This window comes from Mirounga leonina, unplaced genomic scaffold (assembly GCF_011800145.1).
Source record: "Mirounga leonina isolate KUSES-001 unplaced genomic scaffold, KU_Mleo_1.0 Mir_91, whole genome shotgun sequence".
Taxonomy (NCBI): Eukaryota; Metazoa; Chordata; class Mammalia; order Carnivora; family Phocidae; genus Mirounga; species Mirounga leonina.
Genome location: NW_023270839.1, coordinates 7625353 through 7652401, shown reverse-complemented (window position 1 = coordinate 7652401; position 27049 = coordinate 7625353). Strand labels below are relative to the sequence as shown.

The window sequence follows — 27049 nt, the reverse complement described above, 5'->3', positions numbered from 1 at the left end:
GACGCGAGGCATGTTCTGCGCAAACATCGTGACTTTGTTCCTACTGTGGGGACTGTGGGAGAGATGAAGAGAGACTGGCACAGAAGTAGTGAGCAGGGAGAAATCCATAAAGAGGGGGACAGGAAGAAAAAAAGGTAGATACATAAAGAGGTTCAGAGGCGCTAATGTGAAGAGCCCAGAAGGGCGAGGAAGGTCGCGTAGAGAGGTGGTGGAAGACAGGTAGCGAAAGAAAGGGGGAGCCGGAGCAAAGGGAGGGGATCGTGGGTGGTGCGCAGCCCGAAGGATGAGCAGACTAAGAAAAAGGCAAATTTGTGCAAGTCCAGACAGAATGAGAGCCCAACATATAAACTGCAATAAAAGGACACCACTTTTTGAACCCAAAGCTCTGCGCCGGTAGGGAAGGAAGGAGCTTTGGTATCTATGCAAAAGAAACGAGGAGGAGGGTTGGGACTCATCTCTACCGTCCGGGTAGGACAGAAAGAGGACTAGAAGACACCCCCTGGTGTTGGGAAAAGAGATTTTTAGATTTTTAGCAACTATTTCAGGGGACTATAGGAATAGGAGGCCTGGTGTTAGGGCTAGCGAACGCCTCCCCCGTTGGTGGGCCCACAGGAGATTGTGATAAAGAGTTAAGTATTAAAGTATTAAAGAGGAAGAAAGAAATGTCATTTAGACGGGCTAGCAAGTGAAAAAGATCAGGGTGGAAAAGGGAAAGAGGAGACTTCTAGTGTTGGCCATACTGTAAACATGAAGAATAAGGAAAGAAGAAACGGTGGCTGAAGCTGAACATGCCTAATTAAATACCAGCGCAACTGATTTTGTCCTTAGCACATCAGGGACAAGAGGTAGAGGAGGTGGGGCGCCTGGGTGGCTCAGTTGTTTAAGCGACTGCCTTCGGCTCAGGTCATGATCCTGGAGTCCCGGGATCGAGTCCCACATCGGGCTCCCTGCTCAGCAGGGAGTCTGGTTCTCCCTCTCCCGCTCCCCCCTCTTGTGCTCTCTCTCTCTCTCAAAATAAGAATAAATAAAATCTTTAAAAAAAAAAGAGGTAGAGGAGGTAAAATGGGGAAGGAAAATGATTCCTTTGTATTTGATAGTAAATGAGTATGAAAATTTTATGCAAACAAATCATGCATATTATTTTCATTTCAACATTTGAACACCTTTCATAATCTTAGTGTAGCCTTAGGGAATGGGAAGCAAAGGAGGTTAATATCTTTGGGGAAATTAATTTGGCACAAACTATTTGGCTTCTTTGTCCTAGCTGCATTGTCTCCCTGACCTCATCTCTCTGGGGAATCAGCCTGTTTCCCTGTCAGGCCTACAGCTTTTCTCTGATCCAGAGGAGGGTTCACTATCAGACTAGAAGCAGGGAGCACTGAAAGCATTAGTAACAGAGGGGAGCTATCAGGTTGCCTTCAGAACCTGCTGTGAGCGACATCTTCAGAATTAACCATAAGGCTCTCCCTCCTTTCCTGTCTCCAGATGGGAAAGGAGAACCTGGATTCTTCCTTCCAGCTACTTACAACCAAAATATCCACAGAGCCTCTTATATTTGTAAGCTTTCCCATGCTGGAGTGAGGATGGGAGAGTGAACCTTATGAGAAGTTGAGAAGCCTTTAAAGGAGGCCCATGTGGGAGTTGGTGGTGGCAGCAATGGGCACAGTTGAGACCAACGACCTGTATTTTCAGGGGATAACAAGAACCAGAGGCAAGTGAAGGGGCAAAGGGATGCAGTGAAGGCATGCTCCAGTAGTAACTGTTCCATAGTTTCATCTGGAGCCAGGAGCTCCACAGGCCCTGTTCGCCCTGTTCTCCCTCCTCAAGATTTGAATTATGAACTATGTACACAGATGGCTCCCAAATCCTTATCTCTAGCCCAGACACTTTTTTAAAGTAAGCTCTAGGAGCACCTGGATGGCTCAGTTAAGCGTCTGCCTTCGGCTCAGGTCATGATCCCAGGGTCCTGGGATCGAGCCCCGCATCAGGCTCCTTGCTCAGCAGGAAGCCTGCTTCTCCCTCTCCCTCTGCCCCTGCTTGTGTTCCCTCTCTCTCTGTGTCTCTCTCTGTCAAATAAATAAATAAAATCTTTTTTTTTTTTTAAAGATTTTATTTATTTATTTGAGAGAGAGAGAATGGGAGACAGAGAGCATGAGAGGGAGGAGGGTCAGAGGGAGAAGCAGACTCCCCGCCGAGCAGGGAGCCCGATGCGGGACTCGATCCCGGGACTCCAGGATCATGACCTGAGCCGAAGGCAGTCGCTTAACCAACTGAGCCACCCAGGCGCCCTAAATAAATAAAATCTTAAAAAATAAATAAATAAAGCTCTATGCCCAACATGGGGCTTGAACTCATGACCCTGAGATCAAGAGTCACATGCTCCACTGACTGAGCCAGCCAGGCGCCCCTTAGCCCAGACTTTCTTGGACTTAAAAACTCAGCTGACTACTAGCATCTCCACTTGGTTGTCTCAAAGGCATACAAGGCTTTCAGTTGACTTCACCTTCCCTGCCTCCCGAAACTGGCTCCTCCAGTGTCCCCTGAGTAAATGGCGCCATTAACCACTTTGCTGCTTAAGCCAGAAACCTGAACATCAACCTTCTGTCCTCCTCCCTCTGCCTCAAGTCCAACCAAATCCCGTCAGCAAGGCCTGTCAATCACCAAGTCCTATCAGTCCGGCTTCTTAAATCACTTTCAAATTTGTCCTGTCACCATCGTTTTCTGTCCAGCTGTCTCTTCTTTCCTGGGCCACTGCAGAAGTACCCCCCCCCCCCCCCCGCCTGGCTTTCTCCCTGCCGTCCATCTCATACCGAGGGCAAGCGATTCTTCTCAAACACAAAACTGATGACCTCATTTCCCTGCTCACCGCCTTTGAACGATTTCTCACTGCCTTCAAACTAAAGTCTCTATTATTTAAGATACTTGACGAGGTCTCGGTGTCTCTCCAGCTTCTCTCCACACCATCCCTTCCTCAAACTGTTCTGCAGGAGGATGGCAACTCCTCTGTGCTCTCTCTTGCCTCTGGACTTTCATCCTTGCTATTCCCTTGTTTGGAACACTCCCGGCCTCCCCTTCCCTTCTGGTTAACGCCTCCCCATCTTTCAGGTACCAGTTTAAGCACCACTCTCTGAGAAGCCTTTCCAGACCACCAGAGTAGGTCAGCCACCCCTGCTGTCTGCTGCCGAGGCACCTTACAGCCCCCCATCATCACCCCCACAGCAGTTCAGTTCACTGTCGACTTAACTGCCTGGCTTCCTGATTAGATAACAGAACCTCTAATCAGCACCTCACCTGATCAACAGTGTACCCACAGCACCTAACACAGTACCTGACACCTAGTAAGTAGTTAGTATTTGTTGTATGACTGAACAGAAAGCCGTTTTTAATTGACAATCCATACATCAGGCACAAAGTTTGTATGCAAGTGTGTGTGGGTGCATGTGCGTGAGTGTGTACACCCGTGCACGTGCGCGCGCGCACCCACACACACACACACCCCTTCCTCCAAATACAGGGTTGGCTGACAGGACTAATAGCTACAAAGCCCCATATACTGCTGGGTCACACAGTGGGACAGCAGCTGCCAGTGAGACATGGAACTCTTTAAGCTTTAATTTCTTCATGTGTTAGGTGGGAATAATAAAATCTGCCTTACATAATTCAACAAACAATAGCTATTATATCTGTATCCCAATTCCCAAATAATGGAGCGGTGCTCTGCTCAGAAGACGCAAGCCCATGACTGAAACTGCCCACCAGGGGGCAGTAGGACCCTGGACTGGTCCTGTGGGGCGGCCACTGCAGAGCCAGACCAGCAGTCACGGCGAAAGCAGAAGGTGCAACCAGGGCTGCTTCCCCAGGGCTTTGTGTGAAACCAGAAAAAAACCAACTCCGAGACTGGGGCATATGTCACAAAGGCCTCATGTTTCTTAGACCCATCCTCCTCCTTTCCTCAGCCCAGGCGCCCCGAGGCACTATTTATGCTTAGAAATAAGCATTTTCTGGCTTGCCATTCACAGGGAGCCAGGGAGGTCCCCCTTCTAGGTAAGTCTTTTTACCCCACCACAGCTGCCAGCTTCCACTTCCATTGGGGACTGTGGTAAGAAGAGAGACAGATTTGCTTTCTCAGACTGCAGACGACACCTTGTTAATCTGGGAAGCCCCATGGCCACCCATCCCTGGGACATGGGGAGTGGCAGATGCCAGAGTTATTCTTGGTTATAGATTTCATTCATCCTTTTCCACCTTGATTTCAATGAATGAGTTCAAGTCAGGACAGCAGGTTTTGTGAGGTTGGTCAAAGGATGGGGAGACAGGTCCATTCTCATCACCTCCCTCGTCTTCCTCTTCTTGAAAATTAGGATTATAAAGTTCTGGTGGAAGGAGCTGGGCCTCAGCAGAAGGTAATCGGTCTGAGGGAGGCCCATACACACGGTTGGCTTTAGTGCCATGCTTAGAGTTGGCATCCAGGTGGTAGCAGAGCTCTGTGAGGCGCTGGGCCCGGAACCGGGGAGGCCGGGCCACCCAGACACCTGGCTCATTAAGACTGTCCTCTTCATCTGACATCAGCTCTTCTGTCACATCCTTCCACAGGCGTTGGTCCTCAGGCCCAAAATGCCTCATGATGCTGGAGCGGTTGGCAAAAAGCTAAGGTAGGGGCCCAGGGCAGAGATAGGAAGAGAAACAAACTATGCATTAGATTTGGGGAGCAGGTTCTCGTAGGAAGAAGGCTGTGTAAAATCTGTGTCTGAGAGAACCTAGCCCCCAAGTCATCTTAGAACCGGCTCCTGCTCCTCCTCCTCTATCTGCCAACATTCCTGGCTCTCAGCCCTATTCTCAGATGCCACGTCCACTGGCCCTTCCCACTGGAGCTTAGTAGGGTTTAGTGTTTAGCATCTTGAAAGGAAGGCCTAGAAACCTACCCGGTATCTGCGACTTCGAAGCTTCTTCTCCTCTTTTTCCTTCAGGCCTTTAAAGGGGTTCAGGGAGTTGCGGTACTCACGCCTCTTAGTGAGAAAGTAGGCTACACAGGCTCCTGAGGAGGGAAAAGGGAGGGGCAGAGAGCAGGTGCTCAGCCCTTTTTTTCTGCCCTAACAATACTGGCTGGGAGGTGAGCATCACTCTAGATGGTGGGCTTTCTCACAGACCCATAAGCATCTATTTACTCCTCTTTGGTTTGGCTCTCTCTGCTCACCTCCCTGTCCAGATTGACTCCCCCCATATCTCCCACTGGCACACAACAAGTCCGAGCTTCTGTAGCTCCCTCCCCGGACCTGGGCTCCATCAAACCCACTCCCATTCTACTCTGCTGGTAGTGGATTACCAGCGCGTTTTCAGCAGAAGCTTTCTTAATGCTTCAGGGTTAGCTATGGGCAAATAATAGAAGAGTAAGGAAAGTAGAAAACCCAGGAGGTAATATTTAGGGACAAAAGGGCAGGCCTGGATTCTGACTTCCTTTTCCTAACACCCTAGATTCAGGCCCTATGGAAACATCATGCCTGCTGGTGTTAGCCCTTTCCTTCTCCCATTTTCATTTCAAGTGGGATAGGGGAATTTAAAAAAAGGCAGTTAGAAACAATCCTGGGGCACCTGGGTGGCTCAGTTGGTTGAGCGATTTCGGCTCAGGTCATGATCTCAGGGTCTTGAGATTGAGCTCCGAATCAGCTCTTTGCTCAGCAGGGAGTTTGCTTGAGATTTTCTCTCTCCCTCTGCCCCTGCCCTCACTTACACTCTCTCTCTCTTTCTCTAAAATAAATAAATCTTAAAAAAAAAAGAAGGGGTGCTTGGATGGCTCAATCGGTTGACCTTCTGACTTGATTTCAGCTTGGGTCGTGCTCTCGGGGTCCTGGGATCAAGCTGTGTTGGGCTCCGTGCTCAGTGCAGAGTCTGTCTGGGATTCTCTCCCTCCCCCCCACCCAAACCCCCACTCAATCTCCCGAAAGAAAGAAAGAAAAGAAAAAAAGAAAAAGAAACAATCCTGCGAAGATGTGAGAATAGCCAAAAAAAATTTTTAAGTCCACTATTTTCAAAACCACCTAAATCATCTCCATTATGCCTCTTCTCTGACCAAGAAGAGTGAGTGGAAAAAGAACGAGATGGGAGTTAATTCCATTTTTCTCACCTTTCAGCTCCTTATCAGTGTAATTGTGGGGACTGGTCACCAGCTCCTGCTTGAGCTTTTCCAGAAGGAACTTCACTACTGAAATATTCCAAGAGGACTTGATGCTGCCACAGAGAAGATCATGAACAAGGCAGTCAGCGTATTAAAAGCCAGACAGAGAGTCCTGGCACGAATCAACTTGGTGGCAAACTCCCCCGTGGCCAAGGACAGGAGGCAAGGGACAATGGTGAGGGCAGAGCCTTAGCCTCATTATTGTATTGGAGAAGCCCTGTGCTTCCCTCTCGTTGGCAGAGTACCTTGTGATTCTTTTCCCTCAAGAGGATCATACCTTTCAGACCCATTGAATCTCTTGTCATTGGTGATGTGGTTATGCACATTGTGGACCAATTTCTAGGGGAAAAAAACAAAAACAGATTCAAGCCGGGAGTGGATATGATGACACCCTCCTCTGTTCCCTAAGCATTGTCCCTCTGGGGTTCTCTGCCTGAATCCTTCCCATAGTCTGGGCACCATTTCTGTTCATGCCCCTTCATAGCCAGAGAGCTTATCCAAGTCAGTATTTCGAATGTCCTCCCTTTTGTGGTCCTTTTCATTTAATTTGTATGGAGACTCCAGGATCATCCCTGGTCTTACTTCTTTTTCTGGGGAATATGGTCACTAGGGCAAAAGGTCTCAGACATTTTCACAAACATACTCCTTCCTAACAGCCAGGAGAGAGCAAATATACACCAGGACTACTGCAAGTGGACATTTCTTGAGGGCCGCTACTCTTTACCATATATCTGTATTTCTTTTAATCTAAAAATGTCTTCTTGTAATGAGCACTGGCTGTTATATGCAACTGATGAGTCACTGAACTCTACCTCTGAAACTAACACTACACCATATGTTAATTAATTGAATTTAAATAAAATAAAATTTTTAAAAAATGTCTTCTTAATCTCCTAGTAAAATTGATGACCCAGGAAAATGTCCTAAGTATATTCCTTTGCACATTACCACAAATCTCAAGGGTGTACACAGCATGGTCTGAAAAACACAAACCTAAAATAACAGAAATGTGAAATGCAAAGGACCTTGAAGACGCTATCACCCAACCTCCTTTTCACAACATTCAACAGGTTTTCAGCTTTGCTCACATACCTTTAAGAATGGGTTCTCACTACTCTTTTTCGAGTCAGCTTTTTTACTGTTGAGTGTTAAAAAGTGTTGCCTTAGACTCCAAAATCTGGCCAGTTTTGCCCCTAACAGCACCTAAGATCTTTGAAGACTCTCATGTACTCTCTAAGTCTTCTATCCAGTCTAAATATCCCCAAGTCCTTCAACCATTCCTTATGACACAATTTCCAGACAGACGCCTCTTGAAACTATCAGGCTCCCTGGCTTGCCAGTGTCCCTTGGACAACATGGCAGTGGGAAACGAATCTAATGCATCAGTGGAGACCTGGCCAAAGGGAGCATTACTTCCCCGAGTGGCACTCTACACTTCTAGGACTGAAACCCAAGATGGTATTACCTTTCTTAGCAACCCCACCCCTATTCCTAAGGTCACAGTTGTCATTCCTAGCGAGCTTACAGTCAACTCAAGTCCATTTTTCATATGGATTACTATCTCGGCCATTCTGCAACTGTTTTGTTTTTTTAAACTTTGATGCAGGATTTTACATTTCTTCCGATTAAATTTAGTTCCGGTGTTTCTGATGGTATTTTCATGCCAAGCTCCCTCGGTCGGTGGAAATTCCCAGTCCCAAACCGATGGACTCATATCCTGATCTCAGGACTTCAGCTTCAATGGAGAAATCCCCAATTTACCCTTCTGCCTCTACGACTGACTGACCATATCAGTTTAGGAAAGTACTGTCAACTTTTTATGGTTAGGGTCTCCACTCTATAAAAAGGACTGTTACGAAATTAGCTTCATATTTGATATCGTTATTTTACCTCTTAGAAGTCCCAATTTAAGGAATCACAAGGGATGGGTGAATGCTTCAGAAAGAATTTGAAAGTGTTGGAAAAAAAAAAAAAAAGGTAGAAGAAAGAAAGAAAGAAAGAAAGAAAGAAAGAAAGAAAGAAAGAAAGAAAAGGAGTTGCACCGCTTCCAGTTCAAGTGGCTTGGAAGAAATCAGCTGATAAAAATCAAACCAGGCTTGAAGTGGAAAGGGGAAATACTCTAAGACAATAATAAGTGTTAAGACTGTAAAGGCTGCTGGCTCACCCACTTCCTGAGTGAGCTAAAAATAAATACATTTCCCCAAGGGGTGGCAGGGATCAGCCGCATTCCAAGAAATCAGTGGTTCCCCTTTCTGGATCCCCAGCAGCAATCCACAGCGGCCTGAGCAGACTGGAGGGATGCCTCTCTGATTCCTTCCCAGAGCTAAAGGCCTGAAGCTAACCATCTCCCTCGAAACCACAGTCTGGCACAAGAACATCTGAAACCTTCCTCTGTGATGGGCAGCAAAATTCCCTGACTGGTCCTCAGAGCCTTTTCAAGCAACTGCAACAGAGAGCAGGAGGGGTGAGCCCACTGTCCTCCTGTAAGGTCCTCAGTTCCACCAGGCTCTCCAAAGGGCAGGCAGCAGCCAGGCCTCAACCCCAGACCTCTCACTGGAGGCCATAGGCAGAAGAACAGGGAGTGGTCAAAAGTCCCATTTTTATGCAAATTGTAATTATCACACATTTATTCATGATTTAAACATTATGAAGTTTTGGGAAATCCCTTGCAGTGCATTTCTAAGTATATGCCTCCATTTCTGTCACTGGCAGTGAGAGTGGCCCTCTTGGGCCAGAAGTTTCTGACAGAAAAACTAAATCCATTCCGTTTTTGATAAGTGAGCTATCCCTGAACATAACCAAAACTGAAAATGAAGGTTAGAAACCAGTTGATTCTGATTATGAATGGTGTCTTCCTTCCCAGGGAAGGAAAGAACCCTTCAATGTAAAAACAAATCAAATGAAAGGGAGGGTAAGAGTCAGGAGCCCTTAGAAAAGGGAAAAAGAAGCAAGACGTAATGAAAAAAGAATCTCCAGTGAAGATGAAGGAGGTACACACGGTACCTGGCAGGCTTCAACCTTTACTAAGACTGTGACAAGAGGAAAAGGGCTAGACTGTGACGAGATTTTGGGTGGGTGTGAATGGTGAGCTCCCTTCCTATCCAGAACTCTCCAGTGACTCTACCAGCCATGAGCCAGAGAAGGGAAATGCCTTACAGTCCATATGAACAGGATCTAGCCAAAGAACACCCCGACGGTTATCAGAAAGATGTTTGGGGACACAGAGGTGATCCAAAGGACTATGGTCACCCTAGAGCAGGGTTTCTCAACCCTGGCACTATGGACGTTTTAGGTCGAATCACTGTGGGCGGCTGCCCTGTGCACTGGAGGATGTTTAGGGATGCTCCTGAGGCTCCAAGCCACTCCAAGTTTCAGGCAGAACTGGTTCAGCCCAGTACCTTCCCTGCCAAGAGCTCTTAGAATCCCTAGGCTGGCCAAACCTTTATAACTGAGCTGAGTGTCTAGGGGCCCTCTGCGCCTCTGGAGTTTGGGACTACCTCAGCATACCTTGGCCATTCTGCCAAGGGGCCCCTTGCTGCTTACCCTGAACACTGGTCATCTGCAGGCTACCCCAGTGCTACCCTTCAGTGGTCAGTCTGATCAATCCCTTAAAGATCTTCCCATCAGGACTATTAGCTCACGGGGAGGAGATATGATACAATTCTCTTCTCTTTAAACAGAAGATTTCAATCTATTTGGAAAAGCCTTTAAAAAGTTCCCCAATTAGCAGGGGGTCTGCCTATCCCTAGGGCTATGGACCAGTCTGTCTCCTTCTTGCCCCTCCCATTCCAGTAGGATTCAGGATACCATTCATTCAATATGGGACGTTTAAAATCAACCCACACTTCATTCTTCACTTCTCTCTCCAGACTGAAGAAAAATGTATAGAATTGAGCTCACTCACGGAGAGTACCAGATCCCGCTTGCGCCTGGAGTTCTTCTGCCCACTCCCTCTGGTCCTGCATGGGGAAGCGGTAAACCCTAGAGAGTGTCTCAGCTCCCCTGTTCCCCCGGGGCCTGACTCTTCCAAGGCACCATCCAGCACAGCAGCAGCACTGAGCATGTCCTCGGGGCGGGGTGGTGGCAGCTTGCTTCCATTTTCTGGCCCTGTCTCTGAGGTTGCCCGCTGGATAGCCAGTTGTGTGGCTGGTGAGAGCTGCTTGGCATAAGCAGGGACCAGCACCCGCTGTACTGCACCCTCAGAGGCCACATAATCATCCACCAGCTAAGAACATAAAAAAGAATAGCCTATTAGCCATCCAGGCTTAGGGGAACCTGGTCAACCATCATTCTTTGGCCAAGGATAGTGAACAGAGAGTAGAAAGCAGGGGGAATCCAGCACAGTCTTAATGGTCAATAGCTTGTTTCTCTGGGACTCCTACGGGAGTGTTGGCAAATATTTCTTGGATATACAGGGCCTCTCGGGTTGAATCGTTACCCACAGGACTGATTACAAGGACAAGGATTGTTTTGACGCTCTATTTGTGAGGAATCATCTGTGATTTGCTCTTGGGTATAAGAACACTAGCCAGGCAAGTATTTTGTCTAAAAGGGATTGGGGGAGGAAGTGATGGTAAGAAAGGAACACCAAGCAAGAGAAGGAACAAGAAAATAAAATGGTAACAACAACAGGAGAAAAATGGGAGCAAAGAAGGGAGATATAAAGTCAGAAATTTCTAGAGAGGCTGGCACCAACTGCCCCACCCCACCCCACCCCATTCCCTTCGCAGGACCTCTCTGTGCCCTCACCTTGATTCTGTCCTGGCCGCATCCTACTGTCACTGTCCTGACATCCACTTGCTGCCTGTGCCCTCACTCAAGGACATACAGGGCAGGGAAAGGAAGGAGGGAGGAAGGAGACAGAGAGAGAAGAAAGGAGGGGGGATTTCTGCAGCCAAGAAAACAAAACAGGGAAAGTAAGGGGGGAAAAAAACACAGAGCGGGGGAGGAGGCTGAGATTTATAGACCTGTGAGCTGCTTTCTACGCTGTGAAATCTAATTCCATCCTGTCGGCTTGGAAGGCTTCCCTGCCTGACAGAACCAAAGCTCAAGGCATTGCCTGGCCTGGTACCTGGTACCGACCGCCCCCCCCTCCTCCCACCTCCCGGCAGCCCCAAACCCTCCCCCCCCACCCCCCAGAATCCTGGCTGGGCAGAGTGGGGCAAGCGGCAGTGGCCACCACCCACCACATGGCTAGGCCTTCAGGGATCAGTGACCAGCTGCAGCGTGACACTGGAAGGGGACAGGGGGTTTCTACATTCATCTCTCAGATCTAGCAGATGGGCTGGGAGTTTCCTCCCTCCCATCTCCCCTGGGTGTTCTGCTCCTTTTCTCTTTCCTGGGTGTCTGGGCCTTGTTGTGCCTGTGGAGGGAGGAGGGAAGTGAGGGGGGGGGAGAGCTGACAGACCTCCCACTGTCTCTCAAGGGGTGACACATCTGTTACTTTCCCATCTCTATGATCTCCCTAGTTGCTCCATCTCCTTTTCGTACTTCCATGTGCCGCGCTCTGCAGTTTTTACTCCACTCAGCCAGGGTTTTCCTGCTCAGATGGCCCTGAGCAGTAAAGAAACTGAAATAGCACAGGGTACTTCTGTGTCTTTTCCTGCTCACAAAATAGGCGTGCTTGCTTCCCTCCTTCTCCGACATGTCTCTCTTCCCAGGAACTCCCAGCCGTCCCCTTCTTGTCCTCACGTTTGTCCCTTCCCTCCACCTCCTTCCCACCTTCCCTCACGTTCTCTTGCGCGCCGGAAGTCTCTTGCCATTTAGATTCGCCTTTCCTCTATGCTCTCTTTTCACTTTTCCTCCTTCCTCAACCCTTCATCTCCACCTGCCTCCTTCCCTCCCTACACCTGTCTTTCCGTTCCCTTCGGCCTCTCGCTCTCTCCTTCCTTCCGTCTCCTCCCTCCCCGCCCCTCCCTCTGTCCCTCTCCGGCTCTCTCTCTCTCCACCTCTGTCTCTCTACCCCCCACATTCCCATCTCTCTCTGTCCTGAATTGCTCTTGGCAAGCGGAGGGCCCGTGATAAAATATGAATGAGCCGTCTGTGTAGGCAGGCCTCCTAGCCGGGAGAAGCAGAGCCCGCGGAGCAGCGGAGCCAGCTGCGGACGGGAAGGTGGCACGCAGAGCTCCGGGGGTGGGGTGGGGTGGGGGCGGGCACGGCCGGCACCCCGCACACCAGACCCGAGCTCCTGCCACGGAGGCTGCGGTTCAGGGGAAAGCGGGCAAAGCGGGCGAGGGCTGCCTATCCCTGCCGGCAAAGGACGCCTGGTGCGGTCCTGCTTCCGCACAAGGAACACCAAAAAGCAAGGCTGAGGCTGGAAAGGAACCAGAGGGAGGGAGAAGGAAGAGGGACAGGCCCGGAAAAGCCCTCGGGAGCCACCCCACGGCGCTCGCGTCCTGCTCTGCGGCCATACTCACGGGATTGAGCAGCGGGGCCGCCTCGCCGGCCGCCAGGGCGCACCCCGGGAGCCGCGCGTCTCTCTGCGCCGCCGGGAAGCCCAAGGGCCCGGGCCCCACGGCCGAGGCGGCTCCCACCTGCCACAGCTCCTCAATCACCACCTGCATGCCGCTGCCCACGCTGTCACACTCCTCCTCCGCCGCGGCCGCCGCCTTGCAGGCCTCCGCAGGGCTCTCCTTGAGAGGCCCCGGCTCCTCGGGCGGGGAGCCGTGCGCCCGGCCGTCCCCGTCTTCAGCCGGGGCCGAGGCTTTCCCTTGCCTCAGCTCACCCACCTCCTCCTGGAGACGTTTGAGCAATTCGTTGTTGGCCCGGGCGAGCCCCAGAGCGGCCTCGGCCAGGCCCACGGCCTTCTCCACCCGCTGGTAGATAATGTGCAGGAGCTGCTCTGAACTCTGAACGGCCAGGCCGTGTCCGGTCACCGTGATGGGGGTGCTGGCAGGAGGGTTCCCGCCCTGGGAGCCCGTGCTGCTCGCACTGGTCTCGCTTTTGCAGGCGCAACAGCAGCATCTGGTCTCGCCGCCACCGGGAGGGGAGAAGAGGATGGTGGCGCTGAAGGACATGGCTGATGGCCACAGGAACAACTGGGCTCACACTGCCAGACCGCTGCGAAAGGTGTCCCCAGTCGGCCCGACTCCAGGCGGGTAGGAAGCACTGGCCTCTTTGGATTCACTTCCCTGTGTCATGGAGGGCGACCAGAGGAGCCTGGACACCAGGCAGTGGGCTGTGTGAAGGAGGAGTAGGCAAGCGGTGCAGGGGCACACCGTCCATGGCTGCCTAGCCTGGGCCTGCAGAGGAGAGATGCCTTCTTCTATCTGCGGATCCCGTGCTCTCCCAGGGCGCTGGGGGTCCCACTCACCCCTGACCCAGAGGGTGGTGCCTACACAGGCCTTCCTGCTGAAGACAGTGTCAGGGGGTAGAAGGCATTCTTCCTGCACCCAAGCATGGAACCCCCCGCCACTCCAACCTGAGGAACAGAGAGGGGGACTCAAAAGGACCCACAAGCATCTGGAAAGATGAGAAGATTAAGGAAGAAAATGCAGATCTGTCTTTGCCTCCTCACTATCTTTGCAGTAATAACAGTCATTGCCTTTTGTCTCCTTGACATCATTCCTTAAGGAGTTCAGAACACTTCCCGCAGGTTATCTCAACCACACAGAAGCTCTAGGAAACACATATTACCCCAGGTCCACTGAAGAGACATGCAGACGAGTTATAGATCTTTTTCAAGGTCAGAGGGAGACGGCGGAATCCAGTTATTGCTACTTTCAATCTAGTGTTTATTTTTTTAACTGATAACCACTTTTTGTTGACATAAAGAATCACGATTCTACCCTCCCCATAATTTTCTTACAGATGCATTCAGAGTAAGACTCCTAAGTAAGGAATACGCCGACAGCCCTCAACATGTCACCAACCTCACACTATTATATCACTGACGCTTTGGGGGTGGGGCAGGGAAAGGAAGGGGAAAGCTGGATCAGAGAATCAAGCTGCGGTGACCCCGGCCGCACAGCCCCCTGGCTCTCACACTTGTGCATCTGGGCGTCCAGCCTCTGAAGAGGAATCCAGCTGTTCTGAATCCTACAGCTGGTAGCCCCGAGAGAAATCACCTCTGAGGCCCCTCATCTCCACTTCTCAAACTCCTTGAGGGAGGGGCAAAGCTCAAAAGGCATGCTTAAATAGTTCAGTGCTGCCACTTTGCCCACATGACCAGCCCCATTAAAGAGGAAACCAGAATATCAATGATAAACCAAACTGCCTCACTTTTGAATCACCGTAGGTAAGCAACTAAACTACTCTAGAAGGAAAAGAAAAAAGGTAAGGGAGGGTTGGATTGTACGACTGAGAACAGTCCAAGGAGCTTCATGTTGTCTTTGCCAAATACTTGATTATAGAAAAAAGAATCCTCTGCCTGAAGCCCCCTAAGTGACAGAATCTTATGTTTAGAGTTTCCACAAGAGATACATTTCCACCTTACCCTGTAAATTATATCATAACATCACAATTAAAAAAAAGAGGAGGAGGGGCGCCTGGGTGGCTCAGTCAGTTAAGCGTCTGCCTTTGGCCCAGGTCATGATCCCGGGGTCCTGGAATGGAGCCCCACATCGGGCTCCCTGCTCAGCGGGAGGCCTGCTTCTCCCTCTCCCACTCCTCCTGCTTGTGTTCCCTCTCTCGCTGTGTCTCTCTCTGTCAAATAAATAAAATCTTTAAAAAAAAAAAAAAAAAGAGGAGGTGGGTAAGAGAATTTTCTATATACTGAGATTTGGGGGCTTTTTTTGAATCAGCAATCTCATTTCAGAAACAGGTAATATCGATGCCTCTGCGGTACTAAAACATAAATCTGACAATGCATTTTCATTACATTTGGTTAATAAAGAATAGTCTTTGATTTGCTTTTTCTAATATATATATGTATGTATATGTGTGTGTGTGTGTGTATATATATAAAACAAAACAAAACAAAACGTTTTCTGTGCCAGGTATTCACTTATAAGAACTTCACTCAAATCCATCTGCAGCTTCTCTGTCATTAGAGTCACTGGAAGGCACAGCTTAACCTAAAACTAAAGGTTAGAGGAAAGCACTAAGCAAGTCCTGTGTCAGTTTATGGATGAATCATTTATATAACCTTTCCCTTCCTAAATAGGGCCTTCACTGTTCTTTTTTTATTATTATTTAAAGATTTTATTTATTTATTTGACAGAGACACAGCGAGAGAGGGAACACAAGCAGGGGGAGTGGGAGAGGGAGAAGCAGGCTCCCCACGGAGCAGGGAGCCCAATGTGGGGCTCGATCCCAGGACCCTGGGATCATGACCTGAGCCGAAGGCAGATGCTTAACAACTGAGCCACCCAGGCACCCCGGGCCTTCACTGTTGTTGCAGGGTTTTTAGCCAACGTCATGCAAGGAGTTTAATCTGAACCGTGGCTATTGTGAGAAAAAGACAGTTATGTAGAAGATAAGATACAAATGGTTGCCAGTTGGGTTCAGTATATGTAAAATCAGAAACTAAGATGCATCAGGCTGGCACACTGGGTGAGTACCCCTTCTGGTACCAAAATGACAATGGCTACGTTCTTGCCCCTAACACTTACTCTTTCTTGCAAGAGGCCTTAACCCCTGCCAGTGCTGTGCCTGCCTCGAGCCCTCCTTCCCCCTTGAATGGTCATTCCCAGGTCATCATTCCAAAACAGCACTGAACTGGAAATTTAAAATGTGTGTGTGTGTGTGTGTATTTCTCATCCTGCTGCACTACTTAACAACTGTGTGAACTTGGAAAAATGACTCCCTTTTCTGAGCCCCAGTGCTCTTTTCTCTGCCTACTTGGAGTATTTTTGTGATGATTATACATACATAATGTATGTAAGGCACCTACAGAGTGCTGGCACATGGTCAGTGCTCTGCAAATAGCAGCTGGATGATACTATGATTATTCCTGAAATATTTTGTGTTCCCATCCTGGACCCCCATCCTGATTTCCCAATCTTGAAAAAAATGCAATGGCTTGAAATGGAACTTGGGGGACTTCCCCCTAAATTTAATAACAAATTTCTAAGACACAATAAATTCAAGTCTACAAAGAGGCATGTATACATATAAAAGCTTCTATGATATACCTTAGAAAAGTTATTGAGAAAACAGAGTATTTGCAGGGGTGCCTGAGTGGCTCAATCGCTAAACGTCTGCCTTCTTCGGCTCAGGTCATGATCTCAGGGTTCGAGATTGAGCCCTACATCGGGCTCTGTGCTGGGTGTGGAGCCTGTTTAAGATTCTCTCTCTCCCTCTCCCTTTGCCCCTCCCCCCACCCTAAATCCTGATTCTACCGTCTCTATAATTTTTTCCTCAATTTCTTTCTGCTTTTCTACTTTGTGTATTAACCTAACTACGTCTGGGGTGCCTGGGTGGCTCAGTCGGTTAAGCATCTGCCTTCGGCTCAGGTCATGATCTCAGGGTCCTGGGATCAAACCCGGAGTGGGGCTCCCTGCTCAGCAAGGAGTCTGTTTCTCCCTCTTCTCTGCCCCCTCCCCTGCTCGTGATCTCTCTCACACACACACTCTCTCTCTCAAATAAATAAATAAAAGCTTAAAAAAAACCCTAACTATGTCCATTTTATTTATTTGTTTTTAATTATTATTATTATTTTTTGAGGCGGGGAGGGGCAGAGAGAGAGGGAGAAAATCTTAAGCAGGCTCCATGCCCAGCACAGAGCCCGACTTGGGGCTCAATCTCACAACCCTGAGATCATGACCCGAGCTGAAATCAACAGTCAGACACTTAACTGACTGAGCCACTCAGGTGCCTCTAACTATGTCCATTTTAGAACGTCACATTCAGAGCAACAATTGGTGTGTTTTTTTTTTTAATTAACCTGTCTATATAAATCTGGTACAGTGCAGTGTAGCACAATGGGTATTCAAATAACTCTTATTTGGTTTCTGTGGACATTCCTGCTGACTTAATTGTACTGGCTCCTATACCCACTTAAGCTCTAAGACATTGAAATGAAAGGACAAGGAAAGAAAGGAGAGTCAGCAGGTAATAAAGGAATCTTTCACATTATAATATTTAATAACCAGGTAACAACTTAAATGCTGGATAAGTTGGATTAAAAATAAAACAAAGCACAAATTTCATTAGCTACATACATCCCCACTAGAGAAAAAAAAACAAGTTGAAAAAAAAAGTTTCTAAAAATTCTCTGTATGCAAGGCCATGCTGAAGGATGAGTCACCAAAATGGACTGCCACCACTAAGTACTCAAATGAAGGGAAGACAAAGTCCCTACATGCAAGGAGCTTACAGCATATGTGAGAATGGAATGTTTAAGGAACAAAGCAAAATACAAGTGCCTAAAAATATGGTGCAGACAAAAATTCTTGAGGCGATAGTTTAAAATAATGGAAAGATAACAGAATGAAATCATATGAGAAAGGGGTCTTACAGAAGAAAAACCTCCAACTGAGCCTTGGGCAATGTACAGAAGGAATTGGTAGGGTGGAAAGAAGACGTGAGAGATGAAAGGAAAAACAAACATTACAGGAATTTACAAGGTGCATGTGCGAGGTCAGTGCAAAGGTATGGAAAGCTGACATAGGACTTTGAAAACCATGTTAAGGAAACTTCTAGTGTAGGGGTCAGCAAACCTTTTCCTTTACATAAAGGACCAGACAGTAAGTAATTCTGGCTTTGCAAGTCATGTGGTTGCTGTCACAACTACTCAACTCTGCCATTGTAGCACAAAAGAGCCACGGACAATACATAAACATGACAATACATAATGAGCACAACTGTGTTCCAATAAAACTTTATTTATGGACACAGAAATGTCATCAGATATTATATTTAACACTTACATTAAGAAATATAAAAGCCAGTCTTAGGTCACGGGCCATACAAAAACAGATGGCAGGCCAGCCAGCCTATGGGCTGTAATTTGCTGACCCCTGTCTTAGATACCTAGTGGAAGAGTTAGAGATTATTAGCAGACTCTTCAATCCTGAAGTGAGTTGAGAATGAGGGTTGTGGATATGAAGTTTCAACATCCTGAAGGAAGACCTGATAATATTTCTTTACTTAATAAATATGGGGGACAGAAATATTGGCTAAGATTTATCACCTGAGGGTCAGCAGATGGTACCACTGACAGAATGATAGAAATGAGAAAGTTGAGGTGGCTCCGTTGGTTGGGCACCCGGTTCTTGGTTTCGGCTCAGGTCATGATCTCATGGGTTGTGGGACTGCCCCCACATCGGGTTCTGTGCTCAGTGGGGAACTCGCCTGAGATTCTCTCCCTCTCCCCCTCCCGCCCACCCCCTGCTGACATGTGCACATGTGCACACACACTCTCTCTCTCAAATAAATAAATTCTAAAAAAAAAAAAAAAAGGAAATGAGGACATTGAGAGGAGGCACCACCATGTTAGGGAAGATGTGTATGTACGTATGTATTTTTTTCTTTTAAGATTTTATTTATTTATTTATTTGACAGAGAGAGACTCAGCGGGAGAGGGAACACAAGCAGGGGGAGTGGGAGAGGGAGAAGCAGGCCTCCCGCGGAGCAGGGAGCCTGACGTGGGGCTCGATCCCAGGACCCTGGGATCAGGACCTGAGCCGAAGACAGAAGCTTAATGACAGAGCCACCCAGGCGCCCCAAGGCGCCCCTATTTATTATTTTTTAGGGAGCTCTATGCCCAACTTGGGGCTTGAACTCACCACCCGGAGATCAAGAGTCACATAATCTACCAACTGAGCCAGCCAGGCACCCCAGATGTGTATTTACTTAACAAGTTAAATTTCAAACTGATAGCAACATCGTTAAATGGATGTCCTGATAGCAACTGACTAGGACCTAAAAAAAAAACCCAGAGGAAGGTCAGAACTGGCATGCAGATTTAGATTCTTTAGCAGGAGGGTTGCAGTTGAACCTGAGAGAGTGAATGCACTCTCCCAGGAGTAAGGATAAAGTGTGAAATGCAAAGGCCAAGGACAGCGCTTAAAGCCAATCTGTGCAAGAGGCTTCATTAAAAGAGAAGAATGGTCAGTGAGGTGGGAGAAAAAGAGTGTCATGAAAGCCAAAGTAGAAAGAATTTCAAGAACGTGGATCTAATCAACTGTGACAGGTGCAGGAGAATGGCTAAAAAAGATGAAAATTAAGGAGATACATTTTATTTGTCTGTGATGGTCATTGGTCATGATCAGAGGCGTAATTTTTCAGTGAAAGTAATACTATGCAGTAGATGAAAGAGGAATTGATGGAGAGAAAATGCAAACAAGACACGAAGTCAAGTCTTCTAGAGCTTAGTTATGAAAGGAAGGAAATAACAAGGAAGTCAGAAGAGGCTCTAGAGCTTCACTACACTTACAAAGCAGAAGGAAAAAGGTCAGTGATTTCTGTGACATTAGCCACAGCAACATTTTTCTAGATATATCTCCTGAGGCAAGGGAAACAAAAGCAAAAATAAACTACTGGGGAGCGCCTAAGTGGCTCAGTCGGTTAAGCATCCGACTCTTATTTCGGCTCAGGTCATGATCTCAGGGTAATGAGAATGAACCCTTCTTCAGGCTTTGCACTGGGCGTAGAGCCTGCTTAAAATTCTCTTCCTTTGCCCCTCCCCCCCTTCCTCTCTAAAAAACAAACAACAACAAAACTATCGGGACTACATCAAAACAAAAAAGTTCTGTACAGCATAGGAAACAGTCAACAAAACTAAGATAACCTCCTGAATGAGAGAAGATATTTGCAAATAACATATCCAATAAATATCCAAAATATAAAGAACTTATACAACTCAACACACAAAAAACCAAATAATCCAATTTAAATATGGGCAGAAGACATGAAGAGACATTTCTCCAAAGAAGATGGCCATAGGGATGACCAACAGACACATGAAAAGATGCTCAACATCACTCATCAGGGAAATGCAAATCAAAACTACAATGAGCTATCACCTCACACCTCTCAGAATGGCTGAAATCAAAAACACAAGAAACAACAAGTGTTGGCGAGGATGTGGAGAAAAAGAAACCCTGTGCACTGTTGTTCGGAATGCAAATTGGTGCAGCCATTCTGGAAAACCGTATGGAGATTCCTCAAAAATAGAACTACCAAGGGTACCTGGCTGGCTCACTCAGTAGAGCATGTGACTCGATCTCAGGGTCATAAGTTCAAGCCCCAGGTTGGGTGTGCAGCCTACTTAAAAAAAAAAAAGAACAAGACTTGAAAGAAAGAAAGAAGGCCGTGAGAAAGTAAAGGATGAAGATATTAGAAAAGAATTTAAGTTTTCTTCTAGGAAGGATCCTCCCAATGTGAGAAGGAAGGAATGGTAACTTTTCCCTGAAACTGCAGAGAAGAAAAAATGAATACAGGGCAAAAATTCATTGAGGTGGAGATAGGAAGACAAAGAGATATACTATTGAGACTCTCTTTTTACTTAGAGGCAGATTTTCCTCAGTATGAATAATCCAGATTGATAACAGAACTTTATTATAAACAGTGCTGCATTATTTGTTGTTACAACCTGTTAAACCCTTTTCTAATGCTCCCAAACTAACATAATTCATTATTCTTGCTTTTTTCCAGCACTGGTTTACGGTTCTAGAGCCCATTTAACCCTGCCAACATTATTAAGGTGCATAAACTTTATTCTAATATCTTTATTTTACTTCTCAAAATGTATAACTTTAATTCAATAACCCATGAAGCAATCCATGGAATGTTTGGCAAAGCAATGGTTAACTGAAGTAAATTATCTGGGCAGTATATAAATCATCATTATTAAACATTTTAATACGGTCAACTTTTGCAATTTCAGATTGCTAGTTTATTTTCAAGCCAATAATTCATATTTTCATTCCAGAAAGAAAAAAAAAAGGAATAAACTAAAGGTTGACCGCCACAGAATAATATACAGGCCATTTGCAAAATGCTATCAACTTTTAGAATTGAGTGTTACGAAAAAGATCTCTAATCTTTTGATGAGTTGCCAGCACAAAGTGACAGGAGCTGTCAAACTTAAGTTTCCATAAAATATATATTTGGCCTTCACTCAGTGTCTAATTTTAACACATGTGAAAGGGGCCCGGAAAATGTACTTTTCGGTAATTTTGGTATTTTCATCATAAATATTTAGATAAAGGGGCGCCTGGATGGCTCAGTTGTTAAGTGTCTGCCTTCGGCTCAGGTCATGATCCCAGGGTCCTGGGATCCAGCCCCACATCGGGCTCCCTGCTCAGCCGGAAGCCTGCTTCTCCCTCTCCCACTGCTTGTATTCCCTTTCTCGCTGTGTCTCTCTCTGTCAAATAAATAAATAAAATCTTTCAAAAAAATAAATATTTAGATAAAAAAGAAAGAAAAGTCATCTTCTTCAGACAGTTCAGGGTGAGACTGTCCATAATCTTAACTACGCCTTTCCTCCCAAGTCACATGTATTTGTGTTAGAACTAAATATATCATCCTCTTGGCAGCTCCCTTGCTTGCTTTCAACCCATTCTGAGCTTAGAATTTTCTGCATGACTGAGTTCACCTGCAAACTATGAAAAATAAAAGTTTCCTCACTATGTAATAGATGTGTATGATATGGTATCACTCCGATGATATATGTCTTTGTAATGGGCCCTTGGCTCATTCAGGGTCACGCTAGCAATGGACTTCCTTAAATGTGATTACTGAAAGCACAGCAATTCATACCGTAATTTTCATTTTAAGAAATAAAGAGAGGAAAATGGCCACTTAAAGCTCGAGCCGTGCTGGTCAGCCCTGCTCCTCCACTTGGAGGTGCAATATGGCTCACCTGTTTCTATCACACCAGAGCAAGTAAGCAAATACCAGAAAATATTATTTTCCTACATTTTGAAAGATCGACCCATCTACTGCTCTGCAGAGAAAATCTAAGACCTCATTTTCAGGGGTTAAAAAAAAAAGAGAGAGAGAGATGTAGATCTAAGGGGAGAATGAGATCCCAAAAAAAGACCTCCACTAATCCGAAGATTTCAAATACACTTGTATAGTGGTTTAAGAGTTTTTAGCCTAGTGTAGCCGTCTTTTTAATTTACATTTGTTAAAATGCAACTTGCTAAGATTGGTTTAAGATTTTCATAGAAATGTACCTGACAAAAAGGACAAGTCCTGCATTCCTGGATCAACTGAAAAAGATGAAAAGCTAGCTCCTAAAGCTACATCACGTGCCCTGAGCCCTCGGTAAATGTTGATTAAATATTAGTCAGAGATGACAAGGTGGGCACCAGAGACAGCAGAACCATTTCCGACACTGGGAGAAGAGAGCCCTCGAGCACTGCCCTCGGGTCAGGCCGCACGGGTCAGGGCGACTCGCCCCTGAGCCCCACCGCAGAGCGCCCTGGGGGTTCCGGGGGAAAGGGGTGTAGCGGCCAACAGCCCCGTGGCCCGAGGCGCGGTCGGACATTTCGCCGGGTCACCGTGGGTAGACTCCGTGGCCACAAGAGCTCTGCGGACTTGGGCTGAGAGCCGCCGGGAACTTCCCGCTGCGGTCCTGGCAGCCCTACAGGTGCTCCGTCCCGGGTGTTCCACCGCGTGTGCCCGGCGCCGCCGCTCCAGCTGACTCAGCGGCGCCTACACGAGCGCGCAGCCTCGCGAGGAAGACGGCGGCGCCGGCCCGTGTACCCCGCCAGCGCGCGCACGCGGGGAGGTACCGCCCCCGCCTGTCCCTGGCTCCCGATGATTGGCGATTGGACGATGAGGGGAGCAGGGCAAGGGACGTTATTGGCTGCAATCCACAATCACTCAACGAGCCAGGGAGGGGAGGGGCCACCTCAGGGAGGGACACGACTGCGAGGCTTTTTCAAGGCCGTCAGGCGCCATCTTTAGCTTATTTTGTTTTGTTTACTCGGGTTAGTTCTTTGCTGCTTACAAAGCTGCGTGTACAGGATTATAAATTCAGTGCCACAAATAGGTCTCATACATTTGGTGGTGGAAGGCTTAAAATTTCTGTCGGCCATGGTTACGGGTCTTTCAGATACCACTAGCAAAGTGGCAGTTCCCCTTAGTTCAAAGTTTTAATCTCTAGGAGCCCCGCGATTCCCAAAGTCAACCGAGTTTAGCTGTGCTTTGGTAGGAAGACAAAGCCAACGATATGTTCGTGGGACTCAAAGCAAGGACACTGGACATGAGTCTAGGTTCCTAGGAAAAATCAAATAGCTTAGCAAGTCAGAGGCCTGGGTTGTGTACCTCTCTGGGACGAGCGCTCTCTCCCGAGAAGCTGAAGAGTGATGACCTGCAGTGATGTGGAAAAGAATTAGAACAAAACTCCATTAAAAATTCCCAGCGCTGCCGCCATCACAAAGTCATTGGAATCTGACTAGATTTCAAAGATATGCATGCAGGTCTAAACTTGTGGAATGATCCATATTTGAGACAGTATTTATTAAGTACTGATCTGACTTGCACTGTCAGGAAATAAAAATACACTCAGTACAGGTAAGAAGCCCAGAGAGCCACAGAAGGCCACTTTCATTATAATGAATTTCAAGACCTGGACAAATAATCTTAAAGCAGTTGTTGAGGCGTCCTAAATACTACTTGAAACTGAGTAGGGCGCTGGCTGAGGAATGGAAATGTATTACCATCATCCTACAGAGGCTTTGTTGTAATTAAATTTGAACTCTACAGTAGATCCTTTTTTATATCCTGGTTGCTACTTCACTGGTGACATTCCAGTTTCTCCCTCATCACCCCATACACTTCCTATGCTTTCGCTCCAATCTGTAAAAACAGATTTGAATATATTTTCCATATGACTCTTAATAGGAGACAGTGGTTCAGTAACACAATGAAGTGAGACTATGGCTCACATAACAGGCTTTGCTCTGAGCCTGTTTTGTCCTCTAATTCTTTTACCCTTTTCTCTTGACTCTTAGACCTGGGGAGAAGGTTACTCAATCCAAAAATGCAACACGATAACCACAATGCATTTCTTATCGCCCTCCTATGTATTATTTGCCTTTGCCTCCTCTTCGCCCCTCCCCCATCACAACCACCATGAACGGTTTTTGAGAATTGGACTTGACTGGATTATTTTCCTGACACTTTGCCAGCTGTGGAGCTTTTCGAACAAATCCCAACCTATAAACGACCATTTTGTCAAAAAGCCAAGAGAGCTTCCCCTCTGAACACACCAACCAAACCACACATGAAGGCCAAAATATACACAGCTGTACATTTAAGAACGTGAGACAATAAAAAGCAAAACCACTTAAGGCAAAACAGTCACTAAAGAAGGCTTTGAACCACAGATTCAGTAAATTGCCTACTCTCATTTGCCACATGGACTATATACTCCCTGGCAATTATTTAATTATTCACTAATCTGATACTTTAAAAGAGGAGTAGAAAAATACAGTAAATGCACATAAAATGAAAGTGCCTAAGTATGCTAAGCATAGGATTTCTTCTAAGCTCTAATTTGCACACGAAATCCTGTTTGGATCACATCTGGGAACACAACAGAAAAAAAAAATCACATCCTAATAAGGGCTACTTTGCACACATAAAATCAAAGGTAATCTCTTTTGAAAACAAAATCTGATATGGCACATATACACATACTGTACATATACACAAAGCACAAACCCCAAGATAAATCTTTATGAAATCATTTGCTTCAAAACACACACACAAACACACACACACAATGTCTTCATGAAAATGTAAGACACATTTGTAAGAAGGGCTTTGCCCCCCTCCCCGGGGAGATGAGTGTCTCAATTATAATATCCAAACATTTTTAACCTATTGGCCTTGGACAATTGCCACATTAAAGCCACTTGGTTTTGGTTCTGGGGGAGGGTGTGTAAAACGCACGCAAACAGCTTTGTGAGGGAGTCTCAATTCTCCGCTTCTTTCCACGTTGCCCTTGACGTTGCTCGTGGCAGAAATTTACATTATCCCTTCACCCCGCCTTAAAAAAAAAAAAAAAAAAAAACTATACTCCCCAAGCGGCTGAATTTTTTAAATACCTCGACCATAAAAATTTACCAGTTCTTAAAATGTGATAACAAAAAGAAAAAAAAAATCTCTACAAATTTGGCTGGAAATAGTTGTACACGGCCATCCGGCTTCTCAACTTCTTGGTATATTTAAAACCTTGACCAGGAAAAAAGAAAGAGGAAGAGAGACAGAAAAAGAAATGGGGGAAAGCGCAAATTCCCCTTAGCAACAGTTTCCTCACCCCAGCACTGCCACAGATCTCTATTTTTAAAAATTTTGAAAACACACACAAGATTAAGGAGGGAAAAAAATGGAAAAAGGATACCCGAAGGTCGTATGGCTCTTTGTATTCGTGTGTGTGCAAAAAGGAGGACTCGCGGCGCCCGAGCCGGCAAGCCCCGCCCCTCCCCGGACGCCCTCCCGGATTGGTCGCCGGCGGCCGCCGGGCGCCCCTCCCGCAAGCACACGCGCCGCGCCCGAGGCCGGGTCCCCAGGGGGCCCCTGAGGGCCCCCCGACCCCCGACCCCCTCCCAGCTGGACCCTGGCGGTCGGCTCGCATCTATCCCCTTCCCCACATCTCTCGCTTTCCTTTCACTTTCTCACCCTTCTCACCCTTTCCCATCGTCCTTTCTCAGTGAAACGAGGCCCTCCGCATCGATAACGAGTAACAGTTCAGTGAGCGAGCTCCTTCTGACAATCTGCTAAACTTGGTTAGCTACTAGTCAGTAAAATTCCAGACTGGAATTAAGCATCAAGGACTTGGTGCGTTGGCCTGAGCTCATGATTTCCAGGTAGAACGTCTCTGGGTCGTGTCTGTTGCTTGACACTCCCACCTTTACATGAACGAACATTTCAAGCAAGGTGGAGGACAAAATAGACTTTCGGCGTTGCTTTTGCTCAGCCTGAGCCTCCAGTTTTTCTCTACCTGGCTAAAATAACCTTCCCAGGAACCTAAAATGGCTCCCCTTTCCCTCCTGTGTGAGGACCTGGTGGCCTGTACTTGAATGTTAAACCCCGCATAATCTGGTCCCACACCCTGGTTTGTGCTTGGTTCCCACTGCCCTCACCTTTTCAGCCCCGAATTATTCCTTTGCTCAAGTGCTCCTGTCTGCTTGGAATAATGCCTGTTTCGTCTTCTCTGACTAGTCAGTTTTTACCCATTCTTCTTCAGCTGTTTTCAGTCAGCACAGACCATTTCCTTCTCCCCTATCAGCATGAACTTCAGGCTTTCTGGGGTTAGCGGCACTTAACTCTAACTTGATTGTTTCACATACTTTAGTGATTTCACACTAGTAAGCTGTTCGAGATCAGAGATCATATCTTAAACTTCTTTTTCCATTCAGGAACTGGTTGTTGTTGTTGTTTTTGTTTAATTCTTACTTCAGCAGCTGGCATAATTGTAGACATTTGGTAAGCACTGGGAAAAAATCATTTATTATTAAATGAGTGAATTTTTTTCTAGCTAAGACACAAATTTTTGAAACTCAGATCCCACAACAAGAATGTGCCTTCTATAGTAATGGTTCATGAGCACTTACTGTTCAAGGGTTGTTCTGAACACTTCACAAATATTAATTTTTTTTTTAAGATTTTATTTATTTATTTGAGACAGAGAGAATGAGAGAGAGAGCACATGAGAGGGGGGAGGGTCAGAGGCAGAAGCAGGCTCCCTGCCAAGCAGGGAGCCAGATGCGGGACTCGATCCAGGGACTCGATCCAGGGACTCCAGGATCATGACCTGAGCCGAAGGTAGTCGCTTAAGCAACTGAGCCACCCAGGCGACCCACAAATATTAATTTATTTAATCTCCTCAGTAGTGGGGAGGTACTGTTTTTCCCCATTTTATAATGTATTTTTCTCTCTCTAAGTAGACTCCACCCCCAACATGGGGCTTGAACTCATGACCCTGAGTTTATTTTATTTTATTTTATTTTATTTTTAAGATTTTATTTATTTGGG

The 27049-nt window shown here is 46.8% G+C and overlaps 1 protein-coding gene across 2 annotated transcripts; it reads right to left on the bottom strand.

Moving 5' to 3' along the window:
- Positions 1 to 3905: 3905 nt before the first annotated feature.
- CUNH14orf93 (chromosome unknown C14orf93 homolog) lies at positions 3906 to 25468 on the bottom strand. Of its 2 annotated transcripts, XM_034993845.1 has the most exons (7): positions 25416 to 25468; positions 12589 to 13633; positions 10077 to 10397; positions 6450 to 6511; positions 6122 to 6225; positions 4923 to 5035; positions 3906 to 4647 (listed from the first exon to the last, which is right to left on the bottom strand). In XM_034993845.1, exons 2-7 carry the CDS (start codon positions 13186 to 13188, stop codon positions 4228 to 4230), a joined length of 1620 nt encoding a protein of 539 aa, XP_034849736.1. In that variant the 5' UTR covers positions 13189 to 13633; positions 25416 to 25468; the 3' UTR covers positions 3906 to 4227. The 2 variants fall into 2 exon arrangements, with proteins under 2 accessions (XP_034849736.1, XP_034849737.1); XM_034993846.1 differs by lacking the exon at positions 10077 to 10397.
- Positions 25469 to 27049: the final 1581 nt, after the last annotated feature.